The following is a 13415-nucleotide window of genomic DNA, read 5'->3' as shown; positions in this document are numbered from 1 at the left end:
TTTTTTTTTTCGGTAGTTAGATAAATGCTACTACTCACATCTAGGACAGTTTTGAAATGTGATGGTAAAATACAGTGTTGAGCTTAACCATGTTAGGAGGCAGTGATTTCTTTGTTTTCAGTAAGATAAAAGCGATTTAATATCTTAGAGAAAGCTGATCTGTGTTTGCATAAATGTCAAAAAATAAAGTTTTGTGTTTAGAAAAAGGATTTCTTGAACGAACAGTTTTACCATATTTTTATCATATTATGTTTTTTAAAATAGGTATATATTAGTATCTACAGTGTATATGGCTGATAGGCACTTACTGATACATGTGTATTAAGAAACTATTACAGTAACCCTTCTCTGTATACAACAGCATTTTTGTTAGTGATGAATTTGTTCTGCTTTCAGAAAAATGAAGTCTTTTGAATGTTCAGTCTCATTTCGTAAGCTGCATATTTTCTCAATGAGTATTCTATATATTCTACTGTGTCCTTGCAGTCTACCATGTGGAAGTTTAATATCTGGTGCAAATCTCATTCAAAATATAATACTGACTAACACTAAATATGTGCGTGTATATATATACACACACATATATGAAAAGGTAGTTGTTAACTTCTTGGTGGTATTTCAGGTAGTATTTTATGACCTTTGAAAATTTCTCTTTTAAGTTCTACCGAGCAGAAATTGAAGCTCTCCATTCTTCTGGGACAACAGCAGTTGTTAAATTCTGTGATTATGGAAATTATGAAGAGGTGCTTCTCAGCAACATCAGGCCTGTTCATGCAGACACGTGGGTATGTGATAACAAATTGTATTAAAAAATATAAACTGCATAGTCTGTACAAAAGCTGTAACCCTACAGAAATTAATGCCTACTTATGCAAAGAGTGCTGATTGCATGTGTAGAAAAATATTTAAGCAAATACACAAAATCGCAACTTTTAATTGTCTATATGAAACTTCATAAAAGTGTATCATCATGTAGTATTCCTCCTGTATAATAAATTTCAATTGTTTTGTTTGAAAATGAATAGTTGACTTGTCAGCCAAAGTTTTATGCATATATTCTCTCTAAAAGTTGTTGCTTACTCTATTAAATACAATTTTCCGGTTTATTTCATGTATTGTATGTTGTTCTGTAAAGGTTAGGAAATAGTCTTTTAAAATATATATTATGAAGGTTTTTACTACATGTGTATGTATGGCTAAAAATAGACATATGTATCACTGTTTTGTATCGTGATTTTATTCTTGTTTCAATTATTTCTTCTTTGCTAAATATTGTGGTGGAGGTGTATGCCTTGAAATCTTTTTTATGAGGTTTAGAATGTATTAGCCTTAGAAGTTGGAAATTTCAAAAGGCTTTATTTGTGAATGTCATGGAAATAGAGGTACATTTTATTTTTTAAAAAAATATGCACAATTATTTGCTGTTTACTCTTACTATAAAAAGCTGCACAAAAAGTATTCATATCTGTATACTGATTCCTTAATGATGAGTTGACTGTGCTTATTTTAATTTCTTACCTCTGGGTCATATAGCCTTGTTATTACTGTTGCAGAGGCTGAACAGTCAACAACTGTTTTCTGCCAGTGGTTTTCAACTTGTGTTGTTGCCTTTAGCTCTCAGATGCCTTTGTGGCCTCTGAGATGGCCTTTTTCTACTTAAAAAGATACCTGAAGCTCTTCTCAGCTGAAGCATTGCTATTTGTATGAAAATTCACCTTTTTCCTTTTTTTGCTTATTCTTATCCCATTAGCTGAGCTTTTAAGGTGCTAGTTTCTTACTGTATGATTGTACTTACTTTAACCCTTTTTATGGGTTAATAATCAGCCTTCATGCTTTTGATTACATTCTTGAGGAGTGGCTTTTATTTTACTTTAACCCTCTGAAAGTTAGCTGTCACAGTCTCTTGGCCTGGTGTTAAGACTAAGTTGATCTAGTAGTGAGATGCCAACCTGAAGCAGTGGTCATTCTTCCTGCCTCTTCTACCTATCTCTGACCACATGTTCTTCCTCTTCCCTCGCCTCCCATCTTGGATCATCAGTCATGTAGCCACAGGATGAATCCAATGAGATGGACTGCTTTTTTGTTCCCCCCAGGTTTGTTTGTTTTATTTCAGAGTTAGTTTCTTAAAGCTGACACAAGGTGCGGAGACTATGGAGAGGGGATTCTGCTGCTGAAGTAGCATAGTCCTAACATTATGCTGCATCCTGATCTAGTCATTGAGGCTTCCTCAGTTGGTACTGGGGAGAAATAAGGATTTTTCCAAGGACCTTTCAGTCCATTCATAAATGAAAGGTACCTTTCTCAAGGTTCTTTTTTTTTCTCAGGGGAGCCGAAGTGAATAGCATAAATTCAAGCAACTAATTTAGATCATTGTAGTTATTTAAGATAAATAACCAACATCTTCACAGTAAACAAAATTTTTTTCGTTTCTTTCCCAGGTTTTACTCTTTTGTTGCTAAAAAGGTCCTTGCAGCTATAGGATTTTTGGAGGAGAAAGTTGATTAGGACCTTGCTCTTCACTTTTTTTTGTGTTTGGATGCTAACTCTAGTCTTCATTATGCATTTGCAGTTCTTAATCACCCATTGGAGTCATGTTCTGATACTCGGGTTTGTCTTTTGTGCTGAACACTGTTGGTCACTTTTCTTTGTCTCAGTGTTCATATTACTATATAAATCTAGGTAGCATGCACACACAAATGCAGAACAAAGTTATGCTGCTGAATACTTAATTCTTTGTCATAAGATTTAAGTAACTTTGTGATATTTCCTCTTTACAAGAGAACAAAACAGATTTTAAACTGACTTCAATAATTACTTCTCTTTCACTGATTGGTGTTATCAGCAACAATGAACTTGTTTTATTAGAAGTGTTATGCTGAGTTTTATTTCAGTCTTTCCAGGTAACTTCCAGATAGCTAAGTCTTTCTTAGCTGTCTTTACTGAAGACTTGTTACTAACGTAGAAATATACTGTATGTGAGTTCTGATGTCCTAATATTGCCAGTTTTTCAGACCTCTTTTTGAAAGAGTTGTTGATATTAAGAAAAGATTCAGTGAATTGACTTAAAGACATAAATCTAGTCTATGTGTTAGAATTGATTATTCTCTACTGTTTTCTCCAGTACAGTTTTTGGTACTCATGTGTTGAATTTATTTTTTCTAACAAATATATGCTAGTGAAAGTATACTACTGGGAGGAAGAAGAAAAAAAAAAAAAAGAAAAGCAAAAAGTTGGTCAACTGGTCACTTGAAAAAACAGCTAAAATATCACAGTGACCTTATTTTGATTACATGACCTGTTGTTTAAGCACCCGAGCTTTTGGTCTACTTTTGGGAACCTTTATAATTATCAAAAGTAGTAAATTAATGAAAATTCTTTACATTGTTAGGAGGTTTAATATAATTTCATTTTCTTTTCACCCCCTTCTAATTAACAGTCATCTCTATTCCTGCTATCTCTTAATACTGAATGGCACTGCATTAGTACAAGATTTTTGGTTTTGGTGTTTTTTGTTTGTGCCTTTTTTTTTTTTCCTTGACTGTAGATTGAATCTGCCTGATATTTTCAGGATACATTGTGCTTTTCACTTTAATGGAAAAATTGTTAGTAGATGATCTTAAGATTCTTTAATAATTGATTGTATACTGTCCATCACCCAGTTTGCCTGAGTCTGTATAAGCTTTCAGTCCCTCTGACACCAAACATACTGCTATTTATTTTCCTCATGGTTAGAAATATAGAAGATAAAGCTCTGTTTTACATAAAGTAAATCAAAAAGCTAGTGGAGAATTTTTTTCAATAATAACATACCATACCCATATAAATATATGTAAGAACACTAAAACTGTTTTTTTTTTTTTTTTTTTTCTTAGTGCTTGCAAAATATGTCTTAGGTATGCAATTCATAAATATTTTTAATAATAAAATTATATTTGGATTCCACTGTTTTAGAGTTCTTCTAAATACCTTGTATGTAACACTACAATACTGTACCCTTCTATTTCCCTCAATGTAGCAGGGGTCACTAAATGAAAATATTATAATCCCAATTAAAAAAATCACTGAAAAGCCATTGTAGAAATAAGAACTGCTTGTTTTTCCTTGTAAAATATGTAAGATTATACTAACAGCTGAAAAGCATGGAACATTAAGGGCCTTCCTGACTCGATAGTTTGTTCTGTGAAAAGAAAATTAAATAAAGTCAACATAATACTGTAAAATTTAAGTCTTAATTTTATTCTCTAACTTGGAGGATTTTTTTCCTTAATAAATTATGAAAATATGTAGCCTAAGTGCTTATCTTGTGACATTTTTTCCCCAAAACCAAGTCCTTGCTTTCCACTTTTCCATTCTGTATTTCTTCAGTCACATGATAGGCCTTGTTCTGCCATTTACACAAGGATTACCCTTCTTCTTTTTGTTTTCTATTATTATATGAAGGAAATAAAGACTGTAATTTTCGCACTTGTATATGTTATGGCCTTATTCTGATTGCTTTCAAAGCAAGCTAGAACTTATACAAACTCTTTGCTTACAGTAATTCACTTAAAAATACTAATTATTAAGTCTAGTTTAGCTTAGTTTTCTCTTCCTGTATCTTGCACTGTATTTCTGCCTTAAGAGGTTAGAAGGTAAAAGCTATTATTAAGGTATGTATAATCCTAATTCTTCTATAATTTGTTTTGTGGCGACTCAAAATCCACTTTGCAGCTTCCCTCAACTCATTCCTCCAGTAAGAAATGAGTTAAGGAAATAGCAAAGGGTTTTGGATTACAGTTAATTGATGCTGGCAGACATTTGAGAGCTCAGATTTGGTAACATTGGGTCTTGTACCTCACAGAGCTCTTAAGAGCATCTGGATGTGTTGAATTATCTTAAATCAGATTGTATTTCAGGGCTTTCTTATACCTGTCCCTTCTTTCAGGTAAGTGAAGAAGTAAATTCCTGTGAGTTTTTTCTGAAGGTGTTCAAACCTCTCTCCAGCAATATGCAGAGCAACACTGAAAACCACTAAATTGTGAAGGCTTATAGCTGCCTCGTTAAGCTGGAGAAGCCTTTTGCCTACTGGTTTTATGGAGGCTTTGAACCTGTTTCCAGTATCTTGATTTACAACAAGCAAATACTTATTTGAAGGATTAGGTGCTATTTCTTCATGGCTTTTTGGCCTGGATGGCCTTGGCATCACACTATGATCTTTTTGTGTTGTGTGTCAAGCAGGAAGTCTTTCCAATTGAATAATTAATTAGGTGCAGTAGATCTCTTGTCTAGCTTCTCTCCTCATTGTCTATACTAAAATCAAGGCTGTTAGAATTGTACAGTCTACTTAACCAGTTCTAAGATTACTGTAGAATAAATAGTTGCATTGGACAACAATTTGATGTCTTTAGTTCTTTGGCTTCTGTACTGTTTGGAAAAATCTCTAGAACAATTTTACAGTTCATAATTGCTCATTGACTAAACAAATTCAATGAAATCTGACTATTTTGGGCTAGTCTTCTTCCTGAGTGGTGGTACATATTTATTAATTAACTAATTTTAATCTAAAAAGTTACCAGTGTGGATTTAGTTTCCACAAAAAGTGATCTTTCTGCTTTATTAAAACCCTTCAGTTTTAGGCAGTTATTTTGTTGGGATGTCTCATTTTCCATCTCACCAGTACGTGGTGACTTCAGTTGCCTCTGTCTGCCAGGCTGAAAAATTACTTTTCATAGTATATTCAAATGGGGTTTTTTTGTAAATTTTCTTACCAGAGACTTTTTACTTACTGGAAATTTTGCCTTAAATTCCATCACATCTGTTGCAGAGCATAATCATACATGCCTTTACACAGAATTAAACTTCAAGTTCTGTCAGCATAATTCTTTATGTAATGTATTTATTTCCCCGGCCTTCTTTCAAGAGGCAGTATTTAGAGACAAGCATTGTGGAAGCATTTATTCTGATAAACTGCTAGTACGTATTTTTCTTTAGCACCTCTATTCTCTGAGAAACAACATATTTTTTCAGACTTTAGCTTGGTGTATCCATGTTGGAATATAGACAGATGATCACAACTGTTCCTCTGAAAGTTACTGGACCTTAGCTGAAATGTAATAACTGACATTTAAAGGTGGTTAAGGAACTGCATTTTACTTTCTAATAAACTAAAAGCAGTCAAATTTGAGTTGAGAGGAAGTAATTTATACTAAGCATAAAAGAATTTCTTTCAATTTTCTGTGTGTATCATTAGGCATTGCAAAACAGGTTTGAGTCTTCCACTTGAGCATTTTGTATTCATCAGACTATGAAATATCATTGCAAATTATTGCCATCTGTACGAATCAGATTAACGACACGTTATTCTTGGAGTCTGTAGTTAAAGAAAGATTCTGTGACAGTTAAACCAGCATAGTTTGGACGACTACCATGTTCTTCTCCTTCCCTCCACCCCCTTGTTATTAAATGTAATTGCATATGATGATAATTCATTATTTGGAGACTATATGGGCTCCTTAGGTTGTTTATTTTGAGAGACACTTCCTTACTAAACACCTTCCTTTGAAGGTACTTGCAATTTTGTTTTGAGATAGCATAGCTTAACCGTTTTGAATATTGTGTTTCATCCTTTTGTCATGTGAAGGAAGTTCTTCAGATTCTTGTTTTGAGACTTCTGAAGCATTTTATGCTCAGATTTCTTTGGATTGTTTGTGTTGAGGTTGAACATGTTGAGTATGTAAAAGAAGTTTGATGTGTAAAAATGTCTGGACTGCTCCTGCCATCATCATTTCTCTTCTGATTTCCCTGTCTACTTCACATTTCAGTGTTCTGAGTTTGTTCACATTTAATAGATTAATTCAAAGGATTTTAGTTAAAGAGGAGACTGGAGGTATTGGCGTAGTATTCCTGACTGGTTGCTTTCTAGGGAAGAGAGACATGATGCTGTTGGCTTGGTATTGCAGAAGAGAAGCAACGACAAACCTAATTTGTACTGGGGTATGTGTATATGAATCCAGATGTTACTCCTTGTTACATATACAGTGTATATTGAAGACACACATTAAATAAGTTCCTGAAGTTTCCTTATACAGGGATGGTTAATGTCTGGAATGCTTGTGGGATGGGGAGTTTCCTTGTTTGATGGCTTGGACATGTTATCAGTAAACAAGAAGTCTGTATATATCTGTAAACAAGAAGTCTTCTATAATGTAAGAACTAAAAAAGTTGACTGTGAAGGCTTTTTTTTTTTTTCAGAAAAATGATTTGCTTTTTTTTTTAATAAATGTTAAAGCACATGAAATTACTCATTTTTTTGTTTAGTGGGTGTTTTTGGTCGGGGTTTGGGTTGGGTTTTGGTTTTTAGAGAGATGTTTTTTTCTGCTTCTGTTGGCTTGCTTTCTAAGGGTAAATTTTGTAAGGACTCTACTCATACTTGATTTTCTTCATATTAATAATGTCATTTTGTGGTTTCTTTCATGTCCCGAGAGACATTTATAGACTTACTAAATGAGTGCATGTGGATGTCTGAGCTAGATAAATTGTTCACGTTGTCAAAGAATAGTATCAATTAATCAGTTTTCTCAGAATATCTGTAGAAAGCATAAACAGAAGAGGAAACGTTTTGGTCTGTCATCTTCCCTACAAAACTTGCTTGCCTTCTCAGAATTTGGTACATCTAGATTTTTCAGAGAAGTAGTATTTGCTTCAAAGTTATGCAGAGCATTTAAGATCTTTGCTAAGTTAGTCAAGATGCATTTTTTTATCAGTATAAAGCTAATTGTTATAATTTATTGTGGCGTTGAATGTCAAAGATTTTGAGATTATTTCAATATTCCTTTTAAGAATTAAGTGTGGCATTGAAGAGCTCTTTGCTGAAGTGGAATACATATTTCTCTGAGAGTTGGTTAACAAGAAAGCAATAAATATGTGATGGCTATATAGGGGTTTTTTTTCCATGTTTTGTGCATTCATTGTGTATGTCCCACACACTGAACATGAAACATCATAGGATCTTTTAACCTGGGACATGCTATCATGTAGGAGGATATCAGGGAATATCTTCATTGCTCAGAAAAATTGTTTCAGATTCTCCTATGCTTATGAAGCACATTTATTGGTGGTCTTTTTGTTTTTGTTCTTTCATTACCCTATACTCGCTAAGTATTTTCATGAGTACCTAGTTGGAAACGTTATTTCTAACTTCTTACTGGAAATCTTAAGAGCTTATTTCATGTAGGTTCATTTCAGTAAGTATGAAATATTTTGCTGAAAGGTTTGAATAGCTATGTCATAGTATCCTGTTTCCTTTTTTAATTTAAGTTGATATGTTTTCTGATCTCCTGGGCATTTCATTTTTTCCCTACATTATGTTTGCTCATATAGGACTTCCACTGTGGGTCAAGTGGCATATAGGAGAAAGTGAAAACAGTGATGTTTAGCTATTGCAGTAATCTTTGTTCCTTTCCTGACAGAGCATCCTCAGTGTACTTTTCCACTCTAGGATAGTGATGATGAACCTTCTTAAGTGTTAGGGCTGAAAGTAAAATTTTATAAGATACTGGATGAAGACTTGGTGGGACTTCATGTCTTGTTTACTTTCCTTCTTGGCCCATTCCAGTCTCGCTTATTTTCCCTGTGCATGTAATTGGCCTCCTTTTGATGTCTGACACCCGTTAGGTTACACCAGCAATCCTCACTGCTGGGCGTTGCGAGACCCAGCCATTGGAAATTGCATCATAACTCATAGTATCTCATCATCACTGTCCAGGGAGAGGAGAGGAGTTGAGTCCGCAATGAGATAGTTGAGTCTCCCATGAGTTCCAGGCCAGTTAAAGGAAGGAGCTACTCAGCAAACTTTGATCTCTCAACCTGGAAAAGTATTTCATGTCAAGGAGGGAAGGGGAAGTACTGCGAACGTGAGTAAATTGATGTCTGTGTGGGGTTATTATGTAGTGCTTTTGCTTTTCTTACACGTAGAAAAGTTTGGGGTTTCTTCTGCTTTGTTCCTAACTTCTTGACTAATTATGTGTAGTCATAAAAATTTGGTGAAGATCAGATTTTAGAGCTTTAGAATCGTTTAGGTTGGAAAAGACCTTTAAAATCGTTGGACTCAATCTTTTTTGTGCAGTTGGTCATTCACCACTAAACCACGTCCCTACCTGGCGAAACTGGCTGCTCACGGCTTGGATGGGCACACTCTTTGCTGGGTTAAAAACTGTCTGGATGGCTGGGCCCAAAGAGTTGTGGTGAACGGATTTAAATCCAGTTGGCAGCGGTCACGAGTGGTGTCCCCCAGGGCTCGGTTTTGGGGCCACTTCTGTTTAACATCTTTATTGATGACCTAGACAAGGGGATCGAGTGCACCCTCAGTAAGTTTGCAGAAGACACCAAGTTGGGTGGGAGTGTTGATCTGCTCGAGGGTAGGGAGGTTCTGCAGAGAGACCTGGACAGGCTGGAGCGATGGGCTAAGGCCAACTGTAGGAGTTTCAATAAGGCCAAATGCCAGGTGCTGCACTTGGGCCACAACAACCTCCAGCAGCGCTACAGGCTTGGGGAGGAGTGGCTGGAGAGCTGCCAGTCAGAGAGAGACCTGGGGGTGTTGATTGACAGCCGGCTGAACATGAGCCAGCAGTGTGCCCAGGTGGCCAAGAAGGCCAATGGCATCCTGGCTTGCATCAGAAATAGCGTGGCCAGCAGGGACAGGGAAGGGATCTTACCCCTTTACTCGGCACTGGTGAGGCCACACCTCGATTCCTGTGTTCAGTTTTGGGCCCCTCACTACAAAAAAGACACTGAATTACTCGAGCGTGTCCAGAGAAAGGCAATGAAGCCGGTGAAGGGTCTGGAGCACATGTCGTACGAGGAGCAGCTGAGGGAACTGAGGTTGTTTAGTCTGGAGAAGAGGAGTCTGAGGGGAGACCTCATCGCCCTCTACACCTACCTGAAAGGAGGTTGCAGAGAGATGGGGGTGAGTCTCTTGGACCAAGTAACAAGCGATAGGACAAGAGGGAATGGCCCCAATTGCGCCAGGGAAGGTTTAGACTAGATATTAGGAAGCATTTCTTTACAGAACGGGTTGTTAGGCGTTGGAATGGGCTGCCCAGGGAGGTGGTGGAGTCCCCATCCCTGGAGGTGTTTAAGAGTCACGTTGACATAGTGCTTAGGGATATGGTGTAGTTGGGAACTGTCAGTGTTGGGTTGATGGTTGGACTGAATGATCTTCAAGGTCTTTTCCAACCTAGACGATTCTGTGATTCTGTGATATACATAACTACCTCCAGGGTAGTTAAGTCAGCCACTTCCCTGGACAGCCTGTTCCAATGCTTGACAACTCTTTTGGTGAATAAATTTAAGGCTTTCTTAAATTCCTGTGTCTCTGCACCACCTGTAAGCAGTTTTGTGGGGGTTGTTTTTTTTAATTAGGAGTTGGGATATATTTGTTTGTTTAAAAATTGTCTGTGTATTTAACTTTTGCCATGTTTTACTTTCTGAATCTTTTTTGTGCGGTTGGTCATTCACAAGTAAAATCACATAGGCCTTTGTTTACTGGTTGTACACATGATGAGATTTGTATGCCAAATTAAGTCATGGGTGAGTGTGTCCACACAGCATTCTGTTTCACCTAAAATGTCATCAAAACTTACTACTTCCCTGTTTAGTTTTTGATAATGGATTCATGCCCTAACAGCAAAACATTAGATAATCTCATAGTATCACTTAGTGTTTCTTTCTGAAATTTTTGTTGGCAGAATTTTCTGATTAGATACTAAGTAAGTCCAGCAATACAGAAAATACTTCTTCCCCCATATGGAAGTGTATGGTTTTGCTTATGAGTGCACTTAGTGCAAAGAAACTGAATGCTGAATTTTTTTTCCAAGTCTATACAAGTATTCATTTTCACTGTATGTTTAAGACTGTCTGTATTACTAATGTAAACTAGACCTTTCTAGAGGCCTTCATTCAACTTGATGTTCTGAAAAAATGGATGAATATTTATTCAAAAATTTTAAAAAATGTTGGGGAGAGGGAAGGGCTGACAGTTGTGTGTGGGAGGAGGAATGGAGGACACTTAATTTGCTGTTCTTTACTGAAAACTGGCACCATTACTCCTTATAGTAACATAACTCCTTATGGTACATAACTCCTTATAGTGGTTACTGTTAATGATTTCATGTTAAATTTATGTGTTGAGAATATTTCCACTTCCAGTTTGTGGCTTCCTTCTTGCTGAATTGAGAAAACTTGATGTGTCATCTGGTTGTGTATTACTTAAATAGCAGGTCTCACTTCAGTGTATCTACAATTCTTTTAGAAATTATTGAAAATAAACGTTTAAATATTTATAGTTTGATATTGATACTACTGCATGTGAAGAAGCTTTTACTAATAGGAGGGAGGGTATGGTGTGAATGGCTTAAATGTGTATTTTTAAGAAACTTTTTAAATTCATTATTTTTTTCTGTGTTGAGAACATAGTGACAACTTGCAGTAGAGTATGTTTTTTCAAGCACAAACCTCACAATTTATTTAAACCTGCACATTTGTTTTAATATGTGCCACGGGGAATGACTGCAAGTATGAATAACCTGCACAGTACCCTTAAGGGGAACAGATAAGGTAGCAAAATGTCTGTGGGATAATCATGCCCCAGGCTTACATTATCCTAGTTTTATGGAAATGTAATTGGAAAAACAAATGAATGCTTTGTTTTCAGAGTTGAAAAACAGTGAAGTACAAAAAAGGTGTGATTCCAAGTTAACTGTTGTGTTGCTTTTAGTGGTGTCAGATTTAAGTATGTAATTCTTTTCCTTGTCTATCCATCTATTTTCAATTTCTTGATTTTTTTCCTGAAGAATCTACAAATTTTCTGTCACTTGGTATCTAATGTTTATTGCTTCACTCACAGCTCAGGATGTATATTGATTAACAGAATCATTTAAGAATTAGCTGTGTTTGAAGCTTGGCTGCTTTTCTCACAACTTATATTTTCATCAGAGGAAAATGAAATAAATCATAGAATCATAGAATGGTTTGGGTTGGAAAGGACCCTCAAGATGATCTAGTTCCAACCCCCCTGCCATGAGGGACAACTAGATCAGGTTGCTCAAAGCTCCATCCAACCTGACCTCAAACACTTCCAGAGAGGGGACTGCCATAACTTCTCTAGGCAACCAGTGTCTCACCACCCTCACAGTAAAGGAATTTCTTCCTTCTATCTAAGTCTCCACTCATTCAGTTTAAAACCATTACCCCTTGTCCTATCCCTAGACTCCCTGATAAAGAGTCCCTCCACATCTTTCTTGTAGGCCCCCTTCAAGTACTGGAAGGCCACAATAAGGTCTCCCTGGAGCCTTCTCCAGGCTGAACAACCCCAGCTCTCTTAGCCTGTCCTCATAAGGGGAGGTGCTCCAGCCCCCTGATCATCTTCATGGCCCTCTGGACCTGCTTTAGCAGGTCCATGTCCTTTTTATACTGGGGGTCCTAGAGCTGGACACAGCATTGCAGGTGGGGTCTCATGAGAGTGGAGAAGAGGGGGAGAATCACCTCCCTCAACCTGCAACTGATGCAGTCCAGGATACATTTGGCTTTCTGGGCTGTGAGCACACATTGCTGGCTCATAGTCAGTTTTCCATCCACCAATACCCCCAAGTCCTTCTCAGGGCTGCTCTCAATCCACTCATTGCCCAGCCTGTGTTTGTGCTTGGGATTGCCTTGACCCATGTGCAGGACCTTGCACTTGGCCTTGTTGAACTTCATGAGGTTTGCATGAGCCCACCTCTCAAGCTTGTCCAGGTCCCTCTGGATGGCACATCCCTTCCCTCCAGTGTGTTGACCACACCACACAGCTTGGTGCCATCTATCTAATCTAATTAAAAATGTTAATAGTGTATATCCAATTTTTTCAGGATTACTCAAATCATTTATTATAAATTTAGTATCTTAAATTAATGTGTAATAAGGCTGATAAATTGCTGGCCCTGAAGAATGCTTTGTAGAATTTTACAAAAATTGGTCAAGAAAAAGTAAAATTATTTAACTTCTGAGGTTTGCTTAGTAAAAGTCAACAGAAATATTTATTATCATTAATTTATTTCTGATGCTAATGTAAAGACTGCTTAGGGAAGGATCATCTTGAAATTTTTGTTTTCAAAATGAAAAAGTAACAGATGTTATGGCATAGCTCCCTGTCACCTAGTTTTATGTCCCATAGTTAGGAACATATTTACTTGTGGCCTGTGTATGTTCAGTGCAGACAGACATACCTTCATAAGGATCAGTTCCTTTTTTCTAAGTGTAAATGAGGGAAACAAATGCTTTGTATATGTTTCTGTTGTTGTTTGTTGGTTTTTTGTTTTGTTTGTTTGTTTTTAAAAGACGTAACAGCAAGTTTGATTTAATGAGTTGTCAGTAACTTTTGAATTTGACTACCCCCACATTAG

General features: G+C 36.5%; 1 protein-coding gene across 3 annotated transcripts in view; it reads left to right on the top strand.

Moving 5' to 3' along the window:
- TDRD3 (tudor domain containing 3) overlaps positions 1-13415 on the top strand; it is a 120739-nt gene that overhangs the window by 93442 nt on the left and 13882 nt on the right. For all 3 annotated transcript variants that reach the window (XM_074859546.1, XM_074859548.1, XM_074859547.1), the window contains one exon: positions 660-785. In XM_074859546.1, the coding sequence (XP_074715647.1) occupies positions 660-785 (126 nt within the window). The remainder of the gene's footprint in view (positions 1-659; positions 786-13415) is intronic.

This window comes from Strix uralensis, chromosome 2 (genome assembly GCF_047716275.1).
Source record: "Strix uralensis isolate ZFMK-TIS-50842 chromosome 2, bStrUra1, whole genome shotgun sequence".
NCBI classification, from domain to species: domain Eukaryota; kingdom Metazoa; phylum Chordata; class Aves; order Strigiformes; family Strigidae; genus Strix; species Strix uralensis.
The sequence above is the reverse complement of the archived record's forward strand: the minus strand, read 5'-3'. Positions and strand labels throughout refer to the sequence as shown.